The following is a 17,775-nucleotide window of genomic DNA, read 5'->3' on the forward strand; positions in this document are numbered from 1 at the left end:
GGGAGAGAGATAGGAGAAGAGATTGGGGAGAGAGATAGGAGAAGAGATTGGGGGAGAGAGAGAAGAGATTGGGGAGAGAGAGAGGAGAAGAGATTGGGGAGAGAGATAGGAGAAGAGATTGGGGAGAGAGATAGGAGAAGAGATTGGGGGAGAGAGAGGAGAAGAGATTGGGGGATAGAGAGAGGAAAAGAGATTGGGGAGAGAGATAGAATAAGAGATTGGGGCGAGAGATAGGAGAAGAGATTGGGGGAGAGAGATAGGAGAAGAGATTGGGGGAGAGAGATAGGAGAAGAGATTGGGGAGAGAGATAGGAGAAGAGATTGGGGAGAGAGATAGGAGAAGAGATTGGGGGAGAGAGAGAGGAGGAAGATATTGGAGAGAGAGAGACAGGAGAAGAGATTGGGGAGTAAAAGAGCATGTTTCATTATGCCACAGGGAACAGGAACGGGTATAATCAGAAAGAGGAGAACAGAGCTGGGTAGAGGAGAGAGATATGAGAGGACAGACAGAGACACAGTACACTACACTGCTAGAATTATTTTTGCTTTCTAGAACCTTTAAGGGTTCTTCGGCTGTCCCCATAGGAGAACCCTTAAAATAACCTTTTTTGATTGCTCTTTTGGTTCCAGGTAGAACCATTTTGGTTCCATGTAGAACCCTTTCTACAGAGGGTTTTACATGGAACCCAAAAGGGTTCTACCTGGAACCAAAAAAGGTTCTCCTATGGGACAGCCGAAGAACCCTTTTCGAACCTTTTTTTTCTGAGTGTACAGTGCATGATAAAAGCTGTCCAGAGAGAGAGAGAGGACTGAGACACAGTAGACTACAGTACATGATAAAAGCTGTCCAGAGAGAGAGAGAGGACTGAGACACAGTAGACTACAGTACATGATAAAAGCTGTCCAGAGAGAGAGAGAGGACTGAGACACAGTAGACTACAGTACATGATAAAAGCTGTCCAGAGAGAGAGAGAGAGAGGACTGAGACACAGTAGACTACAGTACATGATAAAAGCTGTCCAGAGAGAGAGAGAGAGAGGACTGAGACACAGTAGACTACAGTACATGATCAAAGCTGTCCAGAGAGAGAGAGAGAGAGGACTGAGACACAGTAGACTACAGTACATGATCAAAGCTGTATGGTATAATGTCATTTTGTGGTGATGGAGAAGCCAAGCAGTGGTGGTGACAGACTGTGACTAAGCATGTGTGTTATCTAAGAGCAGAGCACTGTGCCTGGGCTTTAGGTTCTGCTAAGGCTGGCTGACTATAATGTACTCTCTGCACAGACCACACAGACCACACAGACCACACAGACCAGGTCTATGGATGAGATGGGGAGGCTCAGCACACTGATTCTATCACAAACAAATATGACACATATGTTTGATTCCATAGTCAGTGTGTGTGTTTATAACAGTGTTGTACTGGGTACACATTTGCACATATGTGTGGTGGTAAAGCACATTATGGTATGAGGCAAGTGTTGCGTGTGCGTGTGTGTGTGTGTGTGTTTGTATGTGTGCATGTGTGTGTGTGCATGTGTTTGTGCGCACTTGTTTGTGTGCACTTGTTTGTGTGCATGTGTGTGTGTTTGTGTGCATGTGTGTGTGTGTGTGTGGGTGTGTGTTTGTGTGTTTGTGCGTGTGCATGTGTGTGTGTGCATGTGTGTGTGTGTGTGCGTGTTTGTGTGTGTGTGTGTGTTTGTATGTGTGCATGTGTGTGTGTGTGTGTGCATGCGTGTGTGTGTGTGCGTGTGTGTGTGTGTGATGGTGTGTGTGTGTGTGTGTGTGTGATGGTGTGATGGTGTGATGGTGTGTGTGTGATGGTGTGTGTGTGTGTGTGTGTGATGGTGTGTGTGTGATGGTGTGATGGTGTGTGTGTGATGGTGTGTGTGTGATGGTGTGATGGTGTGTGTGATGGTGTGTGTGTGTGTGTGTGTGATGGTGTGTGTGTGTGATGGTGTGTGTGTGATGGTGTGTGTGTGATGGTGTGATGGTGTGTGTGTGTGTGTGATGGTGTGTGTGTGATGGTGTGTGTGTGATGGTGTGTGATGGTGTGATGGTGTGAGATGGACTGGGGCAGTCTGTGAGATGTTTGGACCAGTAGACATACAGCCATAGCAGTGTTGTAATGGAGTCTGATGGAGGAGTGATATCTGATGAGTTCTGCTGGAACAGAACCATTACCTGAGATACATCCCCCAACTCATCCACCGCCATTCCACCCCCTGACTTTTTACACGTTCCCATGGAAACCTGGTGATGATGGGGGTCAAAATAGTTTGAGATTGTTTTGCAGCAGTAATTATGAATGACATCTGTACCGCAGCACCCAGCCCAATCAACCCCTTTCTTTCAGACACTGATCTGTGTGTGTGTGTGTGTGTGTGTGTGTGTGGTGTGTGGTGTGTGTGTGTGGGTGGTGTGTGTGTGTGTGTGTGTGTGTGTGGTGTGTGGTGTGTGTGTGTGTGTGTGTGTGTGTGGTGTGGTGTGTGTGTGTGTGTGTGTGTGTGTGTGTGTGTGTGACCCTTTCAGGGCATAAAGAGGGGGGCAGTTAGGTAAACCTCGGCAGTCCTCGGCAGTAGAGTGGGACAAACTAACGGCCTTGTTGCTATGGTGTCAGTGAGGTCCCAGTCACCTCAACTTCCTTCTGTAGACATGATAGGTGTCAGCAGGAACAGCTGGCGTGTGTGTGTGTGTGTGTGTGTGTGTGTGTGTGTGTGAGCTGCCATACGGTCCTCTCCAGGTGTCCATCTCCTTCACACTCCTCTTTATCTCTCCTTCATTCTCTCCCTCTTCCACTCTGCATCCCTCTCTCCCTCTCTCCCATGCTTCCATCTCAGACAGGGAGGGAGAGAGGGAAAGAGAGGCAGGGAGGGAGAGAGGAAGAGAAGGAGGGAGAGAGAGAGGCAGGGAGGGAGAGAATGAGAGGAGGGAGAGGGAGGGAAAGAGGCTGGAATAGAGGGGTCTCAGGGAGGGAGGGATAGAGGCGTCTCTGTGTTAGACTCAGGACAACCTGACCTCACTGTCTCTGTATTAGACTCAGGACAACCTGACCTCACTTTCTCTGTGTTAGACTCAGGACAACCTGACCTCACTGTCTCTGTGTTAGACTCAGGACAACCTGACCTCACTGTCTCTGTGTTAGACTCAGGACAACCTGACCTCACTGTCTCTGTGTTAGACTCAGGACAACCTGACCTCACTGTCTCTGTGTTAGACTCAGGACAACCTGACCTCACTGTCTCTGTGTTAGACTCAGGACAACCTGACCTCACTGTCTCTGTGTTAGACTCAGGACAACCTGACGATGGGACGGATGCTCCTGGAGGTCATGTTTCAGTCAGTGTGTTTCCTAGAGAACTGTGTGTGTTTACCTGTAGCATCCTCCAGCGTGTGTTGAGGTCATCCAGTCTGTCCAGGTTGGGTCGTGAGAGGACCAGGTCCGGAGGACCGAAGGTAGAGGCCAGGTTGTTGACGTGACTCACATCGTCTTTGATAGGAGCTATCTCTGCCTGGAACGCCTGCAGCGAAGAACAAATCAAATCACGTGTTTATATAGCCCTTCATACATCAGCTGATATCTCAAAGTGCTGTACAGAAACCCAGCCTAAAACCCCAAACAGCAAGCAATGCAGGTGTAGAAGCACGGTGGCTAGGAAAAACTCCCTAGAAAGGCCAAAACCTAGGAAGAAACCTAGAGAGGAACCAGGCTATGAGGGGTGGCCAGTCCTCTTCTGGCTGTGCCACACACACACACACACACACACACACACACACACACACACACACACACACACACACACACACACACACACACACACACACACACACACACACACACACACACACACAGAAGATGGAGTGGCGGACCAATTACTGTACCTTCATACACTCCCTAGAGAACACACACTGTACCCTTTATACACTTTCATCAGCTAGAGAGATGTGTACATTTGACCTCAGGAAGACTAGTGGTCACTAAGACATCAGCTAGAGAGATGTGTACATTTGACCTCAGGAAGACTAGTGGTCACTAAGACATTAGCTAGAGAGATGTGTACATTTGACCTCAGGAAGACGAGTGGTCACTAAGACATCAGCTAGAGAGATGTGTACATTTGACCTCAGGAAGACTAGTGGCCACTAAGACATCAGCTAGAGAGATGTGTACATTTGACCTCAGGAAGACTAGTGGTCACTAAGACATCAGCTAGAGAGATGTGTACATTTGACCTCAGGAAGACTAGTGGTCACTAAGACATCAGCTAGAGAGATGTGTACATTTGACCTCAGGAAGACTAGTGGTCACTAAGACATCAGCTAGAGAGATGTGTACATTTGACCTCAGGAAGACTAGTGGTCACTAAGACATCAGCTAGAGAGATGTGTACATTTGACCTCAGGAAGACTAGTGGTCACTAAGACATCAGCTAGAGAGATGTGTACATTTGACCTCAGGAAGACTAGTGGTCACTGAGACATCAGCTAGAGAGATGTGTACATTTGACCTCAGGAAGACGAGTGGTCACTAAGACATCAGCTAGAGAGATGTGTACATTTGACCTCAGGAAGACGAGTGGTCACTAAGACATCAGCTAGAGAGATGTGTACATTTGACCTCAAGAAGACTAGTGGTCACTAAGACATCAGCTAGAGAGATGTGTACATTTGACCTCAGGAAGACTAGTGGTCACTAAGACATCAGCTAGAGAGATGTGTACATTTGACCTCAGGAAGACTAGTGGTCACTGAGACATCAGCTAGAGAGATGTGTACATTTGACCTCAGGAAGACGAGTGGTCACTAAGACATCAGCTAGAGAGATGTGTACATTTGACCTCAGGAAGACTAGTGGTCACTAAGACATCAGCTAGAGAGATGTGTACATTTGACCTCAGGAAGACTAGTGGTCACTAAGACATCAGCTAGAGAGATGTGTACATTTGACCTCAGGAAGACTAGTGGTCACTAAGACATCAGCTAGAGAGATGTGTACATTTGACCTCAGGAAGACTAGTGGTCTTTAAAGAGATACTTGGGGATTTTGGCAATGAGGCCCTTTATCTACAGTACTTTCCCAGAGTTAGTTGCGTCTCTGCGTGCAGTTTGAAGGAAGTTGCTAAGTAGCACTAGCGCAATTGTAACTAGCGTTAGCGCAATGACTGGAAGTCTATGGGTATCTGCTTGCATGCTAGCAGATACCCATAGACTTCCAGTCATTGTGCTAATTCTAATTAGCATTGGATTGCGAAACTACCTCTAACTTCCTAGTGAAGTAGATAAAGGGCCTCATTGCCAAAATCCCAAAGTGTCCCTTTAAGGAATCAGCTAATGGGACCCAAATGAAAAATAAAGAATAAAATCATCTGTATCCAATCTCACCTTGACTCTCTCTATCTGTTAAGTTAGGGTGCATGTGTGTGTGTGTCTCTCACCTTGACCCTGTCGATGTGTTCAGGTAGTGAGTCTATGAGCAGGTCTCCTACAGGCTCCCAGGCCTCCTTCACCATCTCAGCTTGGCTCAGCCTCAGCTCCAGCTGGTCCTGGGCCTTCTGAAGCTCCAACAGCCTATCCAAAGCCAGCTCCAGCCTCCTCTGCCAATCAGCAGCCTCCTCGTTAAGCCCCTCCCACCCGGACGCCACATCCTCCGCCTCCTTTCGCAGGACACGCCCCACGTTCTGGGCACGCTCCTCTGGACTGATGTCTGACAGGACAGAAAGAAATGGTTTGATTCATTTTGTGTCCCCTCAGGGAATGATCAGATTTAATAGAAATGAAGGAGTTATTGGATTGACACAACAATCCTAATTTATACTAAGATTATAAACTACTTATAAGATTGAAATTCAAACTCTGGATTATTACTCTTTGAAAGTTATTTGGTTGCTTTATTTTCTTGATCAGCCCTAAATCCTTTCCAACCTCATCACATATAGGATCAAACATGACTTAGACCATAGGGCTCATGGTTTAGCAAAAAATAATCCCACACCTGAGGAAAACACATTGGAGCCCATTGAATTGAATAAGCAGCAAGAGTTCAAGAGTTTCCCTCACTACGGGTTGCCAGGCAGTTGCTATGGTAAAGAGGTCACACTCAGCATGTTAGGGAACAAACGGGAGCAGGCTGTTTAGTAAGGAACACAACTGGAACAGCATGTTAGGGAACAAACGGGAGCAGGCTGTTTAGTAAGGAACACAACTGGAACAGCATGTTAGGGAACAAACGGGAGCAGGCTGTTTAGTAAGGAACACAACTGGAACTGCATGTTAGGGAACAAACGGGAGCAGGCTGTTTAGTAAGGAACACAACTGAAACTGCATGTTAGGGAACAAACGGGAGCAGGCTGTTTAGTAAGGAACACAACTGGAACAGCATGTTAGGGAACAAACGGGAGCAGGCTGTTTAGTAAGGAACACAACTGGAACTGCATGTTAGGGAACAAACGGGAGCAGGCTGTTTAGTAAGGAACACAACTGGAACAGCATGTTAGGGAACAAACGGGAGCAGGCTGTTTAGTAAGGAACACAACTGGAACTGCATGTTAGGGAACAAACGGGAGCAGGCTGTTTAGTAAGGAACACAACTGGAACTGCATGTTAGGGAACAAACGGGAGCAGGCTGTTTAGTAAGGAACACAACTGGAACTGCATGTTAGGGAACAAACGGGAGCAGGCTGTTTAGTAAGGAACACAACTGGAACTGCATGTTAGGGAACAAACGGGAGCAGGCTGTTTAGTAAGGAACACAACTGGAACAGCATGTTAGGGAACAAACGGGAGCAGGCTGTTTAGTAAGGAACACAACTGGAACTGCATGTTAGGGAACAAACGGGAGCAGGCTGTTTAGTAAGGAACACAACTGGAACTGCATGTTAGGGAACAAACGGGAGCAGGCTGTTTAGTAAGGAACACAACTGGAACTGCATGTTAGGGAACAAACGGGAGCAGGCTGTTTAGTAAGGAACACAACTGGAACTGCATGTTAGGGAACAAACGGGAGCAGGCTGTTTAGTAAGGAACACAACTGGAACAGCATGTTAGGGAACAAACGGGAGCAGGCTGTTTAGTAAGGAACACAACTGGAACTGCAGGGCATAGTGTCTTCTCATTTCTACACCTTTTATTGGAAAATGCAGATCTTAGACCACCAAAATAGTAGTGGAATAAAACCCATTGGCTTACTGTTCCTCTGTTTTAGAAACAGAACCCCGTGAGCCAATTACAGAGCCTGAACTGGCTGTCAAGTCAGCTGATGTTATGAACTTAGTCATAATCAGATGATGGACAGTACAGTTCTGCACACTCAGGAAACATGTCAGTCAACTGAGATACAGTGCTGTGAAAATCTATTTGCCCCATCTCTGATTTTCTCTGTTTTTGCACATTGTTGATATTGAATGTTATTAGATAAAGGGAACCTGAGTGAACAAATAACACAACAATTCATTAATTTCTTTCATAAACAATTTTATGCAACACTTAATGCCCCCTGTGTAAAAAAGTAATTGCCCCTTTACACTCAATAACTGGTTGTGTCACCTTTAGCTGTAATGACTGGAAGCACATTCTTCCTGTAGATGCTGATCAGTCTCACACATCGCTGTGGAGGAATTTGGGCCCACTCTTGCATGCAGAACTGCTGTAACTCAGCTACATGTGTGGGTTTTCAAGCATGAACAGCTCATTTCAAGTCCTGCCTCAACATCTCAATTGGGATTAGGTCTGTACTTTGACTAGGCCATTCCAAAACTTCAAATTTGTTTTATTTTAATAATTTTCATGTAGACTTGATTGTGTGTTTTGGATCATTGTCTTGCTGCGTGACCCAGCTGTGCTTCAGCTTCAGCTCACAGACGGATGGCCTGACATTCTCCTGTAGAACTCTCTGATACAGAGCACAATTCATGGTTCCTTCTATTAAGGCAAGTTGTCCAGGTCATGAGGCAGAAAAGCATCCCCATAGCGATGTAAGAGACTGATCAACATCTACAGGAAGAATGTGCTTCCAGTCATTGCAGATAAAGGTGACACAACCAGTTATTGAGTGTAAAAGGACAATTACTTTTCCACACAAGGGAATTGGGTGTTTTGTGTTATTTGTAAACTCAGGTTCCCTTTATCTAATATCAGGTTTTGGTTAAAGATCTGATAACATTCAATATCAACAATATGCAAAAGTAGAGAAAATTAGAAAGGGTGCAAATACGTTTTCATCGGCACTGTATCCTGTTAGTTACATGAGCATTAATGTGCATACGCAGGTGTATCACTGTATCCTGTTAGTTACATGAGCATTAATGTGCATACGCAGGTGTATCACTGTATCCTGTCAGTTACATGAGCATTAATGTGCATACGCAGGTGTATCACTGTATCCTGTCAGTTACATGAGCATTAATGTGCATACGCAGGTGTATCACTGTATCCTGTCAGTTACATGAGCATTAATGTGCATACGCAGGTGTATCACTGTATCCTGTCAGTTACATGAGCATTAATGTGCATACGCAGGTGTATCACTGTATCCTGTCAGTTACATGAGCATTAATGTGCATACGCAGGTGTATCACTGTATCCTGTCAGTTACATGAGCATTAATGTGCATACGCAGGTGTATCACTGTATCCTGTCAGTTACATGAGCATTAATGTGCATACGCAGGTGTATCACTGTATCCTGTCAGTTACATGAGCATTAATGTGCATACGCAGGTGTATCACTGTATCCTGTCAGTTACATGAGCATTAATGTGCATACGCAGGTGTATCACTGTATCCTGTCAGTTACATGAGCATTAATGTGCATACGCAGGTGTATCACTGTATCCTGTCAGTTACATGAGCATTAATGTGCATACGCAGGTGTATCACTGTATCCTGTCAGTTACATGAGCATTAATGTGCATACGCAGGTGTATCACTGTATCCTGTCAGTTACATGAGCATTAATGTGCATACGCAGGTGTATCACTGTATCCTGTCAGTTACATGAGCATTAATGTGCATACGCAGGTGTATCACTGTATCCTGTCAGTTACATGAGCATTAATGTGCATACGCAGGTGTATCACTGTATCCTGTCAGTTACATGAGCATTAATGTGCATACGCAGGTGTATCACTGTATCCTGTCAGTTACATGAGCATTAATGTGCATACGCAGGTGTATCACTGTATCCTGTCAGTTACATGAGCATTAATGTGCATACGCAGGTGTATCACTGTATCCTGTCAGTTACATGAGCATTAATGTGCATACGCAGGTGTATCACTGTATCCTGTCAGTTACATGAGCATTAATGTGCATACGCAGGTGTATCACTGTATCCTGTCAGTTACATGAGCATTAATGTGCATACGCAGGTGTATCACTGTATCCTGTCAGTTACATGAGCATTAATGTGCATACGCAGGTGTATCACTGTATCCTGTCAGTTACATGAGCATTAATGTGCATACGCAGGTGTATCACTGTATCCTGTCAGTTACATGAGCATTAATGTGCATACGCAGGTGTATCACTGTATCCTGTCAGTTACATGAGCATTAATGTGCATACGCAGGTGTATCACTGTATCCTGTCAGTTACATGAGCATTAATGTGCATACGCAGGTGTATCACTGTATCCTGTCAGTTACATGAGCATTAATGTGCATACGCAGGTGTATCACTGTATCCTGTCAGTTACATGAGCATTAATGTGCATACGCAGGTGTATCACTGTATCCTGTCAGTTACATGAGCATTAATGTGCATACGCAGGTGTATCACTGTATCCTGTCAGTTACATGAGCATTAATGTGCATACGCAGGTGTATCACTGTATCCTGTCAGTTACATGAGCATTAACGTGCATACGCAGGTGTATCACTGTATCCTGTCAGTTACATGAGCATTAACGTGCATACGCAGGTGTATCACTGTATCCTGTCAGTTACATGAGCATTAACGTGCATACGCAGGTGTATCACTGTATCCTGTCAGTTACATGAGCATTAATGTGCATACGCAGGTGTATTATAAGTAGGTCAAAATGAGTGTTGGTGTCCGTTAGCATGATGAGTGTATCTGTTTGTGTTTATCACTGTGTGATGAGTAACCTTGCTTTAGACTCGAGTTAAGTCCATGAATTACTACCTAGGCTTTAGTTCAGCGGGCTAGCAGTGTGTCCCACTCACCTCTCTGGACAGGCTGTGGCTCCCTCTCAGCAGGCAGCTCAGACAGGAAGATCTGAACCTGGTCCAGAGCCCCATTAACCACCGGGTCCTTGGCCCTCAGATCTCTCCTGAAGCTCTGTAACACACACACACAAAATCAAATGTTATCTGTCACATGTTTCGTAAAGAACAGTAGACTAACAGCGAAGAGTCTTACTTACGGGTCCTTTTCCAACAATGCAGAGTTAAAGATAAAGATACAAAATACAAATAGCGACGAGGAATAAATACACAGGAAATGCCGAATAACAATAACATGCAGTATGTGTCTGTGTCCATGTTACAGTATGTGTGTGTGTGGAGTCCAGTATGTCTGCATAGAATTAGTGAAAAAACACACACACACACACGCACGCACACACACACTGCGTGAAGCACAGGCTCCATGACAACGCCAGCATCACAACAACACATGAAAGAAAGCCCAGTCAACAAGAGTATATCACTATATTAGTCACTATAATAGGACGGACCACATACTCAGCAGACCTGGCTGCAGACTAGACGGACATCTCATTCATTCTTTACATTCAGTTCTTAATGATGTTACAGAATACTGTCATCAGTTCTTAATGATGTTACGGAGTACTGTCATCCATTCTTAATGATGTTACAGAGTACTGTCATCAGTTCTTCATGATGTTACAGAATACTGTCATCCATTCTTAATGATGTTACAGAGTACTGTCATCAGTTCTTAATGATGTTACAGAATACTGTCATCAGTTCTTAATGATGTTACGGAGTACTGTCATCCATTCTTAATGATGTTACAGAGTACTGTCATCAGTTCTTCATGATGTTACAGAATACTGTCATCCATTCTTAATGATGTTACAGAGTACTGTCATCAGTGCTTAATGATGTTACAGAGTACTGTCATCAGTTCTTCATGATGTTACAGAATACTGTCATCAGTTCTTAATGATGTTACGGAGTACTGTCATCCATTCTTAATGATGTTACAGAGTACTGTCATCAGTGCTTAATGATGTTACAGAGTACTGTCATCAGTTCTTCATGATGTTACAGAATACTGTCATCCATTCTTAATGATGTTACAGAGTACTGTCATCAGTTCTTAATGATGTTACAGAATACTGTCATCAGTTCTTAATGATGTTACAGAGTACTGTCATCAGTTCTTAATGATGTTACAGAGTACTGTCATCAGTTCTTAATAATGTTACAGAATACTGTCATCAGTTCTTAATGATGTTACGGAGTACTGTCATCAGTTCTTCATGGTGTTACAGAGTACTGTCATCAGTTCTTCATGATGTTACAGAGTACTGTCATCAGTTCTTAATGATGTTACAGAATACTGTCATCCATTCTTAATGATGTTACAGAGTACTGTCATCAGTTCTTAATGATGTTACAGAATACTGTCATCCATTCTTAATGATGTTACAGAGTACTGTCATCAGTGCTTAATGATGTTACAGAGTACTGTCATCAGTTCTTAATGATGTTACAGAATACAGTCATCAGTTCTTAATGATGTTGCAGTGATTGTCATCAGTTCTTAATGATGTAACAGAGTACTGTCATCAGTTCTTAATGATGTAACAGAGTACTGTCATCAGTTCTTAATGATGTACAGAGTACTGTCATCAGTTCTTAATGATGTTACAGAGTACTGTCATCAGTTCTTAATGATGTTACAGAATACTGTCATCAGTTCTTAATGATGTACAGAGTACTGTCATCAGTTCTTAATGATGTTACAGAGTACTGTCATCAGTTCTTAATGATGTTACAGAGTACTGTCATCAGTTCTTAATGATGTTACAGAGTACTGTCATCAGTCCTTAATGATGTTACAGAATACTGTCATCAGATCTTAATGATGTTACAGAGTACTGTCATCAGTTCTTAATGATGTTACAGAATACTGTCATCAGTGCTTAATGATGTTACAGAATACTGTCATCAGATCTTAATGATGTTACAGAGTACTGTCATCAGTTCCTAATGATGTTACAGAGTACTGTCATCAGTTCCTAATGATGTTACAGAGTACTGTCATCAGTTCCTAACGATGTTGCAGTGATTGTCATCAGTTCTTAATGATGTTACAGAGTACTGTCATCAGTTCTTAATGATGTTACAGAGTACTGTCATTATTTCTTAATGATGTTACAGAGTACTGTCATCAGTTCCTAACGATGTTGCAGTGATTGTCATCAGTTCCTAATGATGTTACAGAATACTGTCATCAGTTCTTAATGATGTTGCAGTGATTGTCATCAGTTCTTAATGATGTTACAGAGTACTGTCATCAGTTCTTAATGATGTTACAGAGTACTGTCATCAGTTCTTAATGATGTTGCAGAGTACTGTCATCAGTTCTTAATGATGCATGATGTCCTCATTAGGAGTATGATGATACATTCCAAAAACATTCCAATATTGTCTATTCCTAACATCTCCATAATGCAGTAAACTTGCAGTGTGGCTCATCTGCTCTGCTCACTGAACAACTTATGCTGTTATAAACCAGATATAAACCAGTTATAAACCAGCTATAAACCAGTTATAAACCAGTTATAAACCAGCTATAAACCAGTTATAAACAGCTATAAACCAGTTATAAACCAGCTATAAACCAGTTATAAACCAGATATAAACCAGTTATAAACCAGTTATAAACAGCTATAAACCAGTTATAAACCAGCTATAAACCAGTTATAAACTAGATATAAACCAGTTATAAACCAGCTATAAACCAGTTATAAACTAGATATAAACCAGTTATAAACCAGTTATAAACAGCTATAAACCAGTTATAAACCAGTTATAAACCAGTTATAAACCAGTTATAAACCAGCTATAAACCAGTTATAAACCAGATATAAACCAGTTATAAACCAGTTATAAACAGCTATAAACCAGTTATAAACCAGCTATAAACTAGATATAAACCAGTTATAAACCAGTTAAAAACCAGTTATAAACCAGATATAAACCAGTTATAAACCAGTTATAAACCAGTTATAAACCAGCTATAAACCAGCTATAAACCAGCTATAAACCAGATATAAACCAGTTATAAACCAGAAATAAACTAGTTATAAACTAGATATAAACCAGTTATAAACCAGCTATAAAGCAGTTATAAACCAGTTATAAACCAGTAATAAACCAGATATAAACCGGTTATAAACCAGTTATAAACCAGATATAAACCAGTTATAAACAGCTATAAACCAGTTATAAACCAGTTATAAACAGCTATAAACCAGTTATAAACCAGCTATAAACCAGTTATAAACCAGTTATAAACAGCTATAAACCAGATATAAACCAGCTATTAACCAGCTATAAACCAGCTATAAACCAGTTATAAACCAGTTATAAACCAGTTATAAACAGCTATAAACCAGTTATAAACCAGTTATAAACTAGATATAAACCAGTTATAAACCAGCTATAAACCAGTTATAAACCAGTTATAAACAGCTATAAACTAGTTATAAACCAGCTATAAACCAGTTATAAACCAGTTATAAACCAGTTATAAACCAGCTATAAACCAGTTATAAACCAGATATAAACCAGTTATAAACCAGTTATAAACAGCTATAAACCAGTTATAAACCAGAAATAAACCAGTTATAAACTAGATATAAACCAGTTATAAACCAGCTATAAAGCAGTTATAAACCAGTTATAAACCAGTAATAAACCAGATATAAACCGGTTATAAACCAGTTATAAACCAGATATAAACCAGTTATAAACAGCTATAAACCAGTTATAAACCAGTTATAAACAGCTATAAACCAGTTATAAACCAGTTATAAACAGCTATAAACCAGATATAAACCAGCTATTAACCAGCTATAAACCAGCTATAAACCAGTTATAAACCAGTTATAAACCAGTTATAAACATCTATAAACCAGTTATAAACCAGTTATAAACTAGATATAAACCAGTTATAAACCAGATATAAACCAGTTATAAACCAGCTATAAACCAGTTATAAACCAGTTATAAACAGCTATAAACTAGTTATAAACCAGCTATAAACCAGCTATAAACCAGCTATAAACCAGTTATAAACCAGTTATAAACAGCTATAAACCAGTTATAAACCAGCTATAAACCAGTTATAAACAGCTATAAACCAGATATAAACCAGCTATTAACCAGCTATAAACCAGCTATAAACCAGTTATAAACCAGTTATAAACAGCTATAAACCAGTTATAAACCAGTTATAAACTAAATATAAACCAGTTATAAACCAGCTATAAAGCAGTTATAAACCAGATATAAACCAGATATAAACCAGATATAAACCAGATATAAACCAGTTATAAACCAGTAATAAACCAGATATAAACCGGTAATAAACCAGATATAAACCAGTTATAAACCAGATATAAACCAGTTATAAACCAGATATAAACCAGTTATAAACCAGTTATAAACCAGATATAAACCAGATATAAACCAGTTATAAACCAGTTATAAACCAGCTATAAACCAGTTATAAACCAGCTATAAACCAGTTATAAACCAGCTATAAACCAGCTATAAACCAGTTATAAACCAGTTATAAACAGCTATAAACCAGATATAAACCAGTTATAAACCAGAAATAAACCAGTTATAACTAGATATAAACCAGTTATAAACCAGCTATAAAGCAGTTATAAACCAGTTATAAACCAGATATAAACCAGATATAAACCGGTTATAAACCAGATATAAACCAGTTATAAACCATAACATCTGCTTATGATTTCTGACGCATCAATGAATCTATGAACCAACCAACTAGTGAATCACTCAACCAACCACCCACCCACCCACCCAACCAGCTAACCACCCATCCACCCAACCAGCTAACCACCCATCCAGCCAGTCTTCCGCTCTCACCCTGTGTGTGTCCAGCTGTTGTTGCACAGCAGGGACGTCGCCCCCTACTGGTGGTTCCTGCTCCAGCAGGTCAGTCTTCATCTGCAGCCAGGCAATCAGCTCCTGAAGGGTCATGTGTATCCGCTTCCATGGAGCCATTTCCCCTTCCAGGTGAGATCTACAACATACACATAGAAGCATAGATATAAGACTGGATTATAGATATTCCTATCTAAACTAGACTGGATCATAGATATTCCTATCTAAACTAGACTGAATTATAGATATTCCTATCTAAACTGGACTGGATCATAGATATTCCTATCTAAACTAGACTGAATTATAGATATTGCTATCTAAACTGGACTGGATCGTAGATATTCCTATCTAAACTGGACTGGATCGTAGATATTCCTATCTAAACTGGACTGGATCGTAGATATTCCTATCTAAACTGGACTGGATCGTAGATATTCCTATCTAAACTGGACTGGATCGTAGATATTCCTATCTAAACTGGACTGGATCATAGATATTCCTATCTAAACTGGACTGGATCATAGATATTCCTATCTAAACTAGACTGGATCAAAGATATTCCTACCTAAACTAGACTGGATCATAGATATTACTATCTAAACTGGACTGTTGACCAGGGTAGCTCAATCCTCCCTCCTGGTGAAGAAAGGTCCTGCAGGCGTTTGCTCCAACCCTACTCAGTCTAACACACCTGATTGTAGTAATTAGGTGCTCATCCCGGACCTTGATTATCTGAATCAGGTGTGTAACAACAGGGATGGAGCAAAAACCTGCACCCTTTTGTCACCATGAATGAACAGATGGAGGCAGGCATGGTGTCTACCTCATACTCATGGTTTTGCTGCGGAGCTCGTCCCAGCGCTGGCCCATGTTGTCCAGTCGGCTCTGTAGGAGTACGGCATCGTCTGAGCCGGTCAGAGAGGTCACGATACGCTGACCATTCTCATCTAGAGAGTGGTACAGTTCTGTGTGGCCATCTATCTCCCCCTGAAGGTCCTATACTCACACACACACCCAGCATGCACGCACGCACGCATGCGCACACGCACGCACGCATGCGCACACACACACACACACACACACACACACACACACACACACACACACACACACACACACACACACACACCCAATCATTAGTTGGTATCTAAATAATTAGAATGTTCTGTGGTATATGGCTCTCTCTGAATGATTTCAATGCTTTTTGACCAATAGTTAATGTTTTATTACTCCTATTAAAGCCTAGGAACCATTTAAATTAATATCTATATATTATAATAATGATAGATATGTCCTCCTATAGAAGGAACCATTTAAATTAATATCTATATATTATAATAATGATTTATGTCCTCCTATAGAAGGAACCATTAGATTAATATCTATATATTATAATAATGATAGATATGTCCTCCTATAGAAGGAATCATTAGATTAATATCTATATATTATAACAATGATGGATATGTCCTCCTATAGAAGGAACCATTAGATTAATATCTATATATTATAATAATGATTTATGTCCTCCTATAGAAGGAACCATTAGATTAATATCTATATATTATAATAATGATAGATATGTCCTCCTATAGAAGGAACCATTAGATTAATATCTATATATTATAATAATGATAGATATGTTCTCCTATAGAAGGAACCATTAGATTAATATCTATATATTATAATAATGATAGATATGTCCTCCTATAGAAGGAACCATTAGATTAATATCTATATATTATAATAATGATAGATATGTTCTCCTATAGAAGGAACCATTAGATTAATATCTATATATTATAATAATGATAGATATGTCCAAACAGAGCAGCCACTCTCTCAGCCTAATATTCTAGAATGATCCTAATGAATCCATTAGTCTTTGTCATTATTGTCATCAATGTCCTGCAGGTAAAAGAGACAGGTTTTCCAGGTATTACCTGAGTACATTCTCCACTAGCTGGGTACATACATATTATGATGGTGAATGTCCAACCAAAGCTTCCCACCTCACCATACACTCTTAGAAAAAAAGGTGCAATCTAGAACCTAAAAGGGTTCTTCGGCTGTCCCCATAGGAGTACCCTTTGAATAACCCTTTTGGTTCCAGGTAGAACCCTCCGTGGAAAGGGTTCTACATGGAACCAAAAAGGGTTCTCCTACGGGGACACATGAAGAACCCGTTTGGAACCTTTTTTGTAAGAGTGTACTCTCAATCTAATGTTCTCTAATGATCCTAATTAGTCCATTCCTTTCCCCTGACTGTCATCATCAGATAATACAGGTCTAAGAGTCCTGTGGCTGTGAGGTTTGATCTCAGAGAGGGCAGAATGACGTCACAGAATAGAAGACTACATAACAACCATTCATAGAATCTCCTTAGCAACCCCATGTGCCTCATTGACTTAATGCACATACCAAAACCACACAAGTTTCCTCACAGGAAAACATGAAGTTATTTCAATTTAAATGTAATTGACTGTAAATATACACTGAGTGTACAAAACATTAAGAACAGCCTCGATTCAGGCCTCAAGAGTGACGCAGTGGTCTAAGGCAGTGCTAGCTGTGCCACTAAAGATCCTGGTTCGAGTCCAGGCTCTGTCGCAGCCAGCCGCGACCGGGAGACCCATGGGGC

General features: G+C 41.2%; 1 protein-coding gene across 3 annotated transcripts in view; it reads right to left on the reverse strand.

The window, feature by feature from the left end:
- LOC115188724 (dystrophin-like) overlaps positions 1-17,775 on the reverse strand; it is a 109,065-nt gene that overhangs the window by 44,752 nt on the left and 46,538 nt on the right. For 2 of the 3 annotated variants that reach the window (XM_029747476.1, XM_029747475.1), the window contains exons 27-32: positions 15,958-16,130; positions 15,117-15,273; positions 10,185-10,299; positions 5,440-5,708; positions 3,379-3,525; positions 2,189-2,257 (exon numbers count right to left, since the gene is read on the reverse strand). In XM_029747476.1, coding sequence (XP_029603336.1) covers positions 2,189-2,257; positions 3,379-3,525; positions 5,440-5,708; positions 10,185-10,299; positions 15,117-15,273; positions 15,958-16,130 — 930 coding nt within the window. The remainder of the gene's footprint in view (positions 1-2,188; positions 2,258-3,378; positions 3,526-5,439; positions 5,709-10,184; positions 10,300-15,116; positions 15,274-15,957; positions 16,131-17,775) is intronic. The other variant, XM_029747479.1, reaches the window with a different exon arrangement.

The sequence above is a fragment of the Salmo trutta genome, unplaced genomic scaffold (genome assembly GCF_901001165.1).
Source record: "Salmo trutta unplaced genomic scaffold, fSalTru1.1, whole genome shotgun sequence".
In the NCBI taxonomy this organism is placed as follows: domain Eukaryota; kingdom Metazoa; phylum Chordata; class Actinopteri; order Salmoniformes; family Salmonidae; genus Salmo; species Salmo trutta.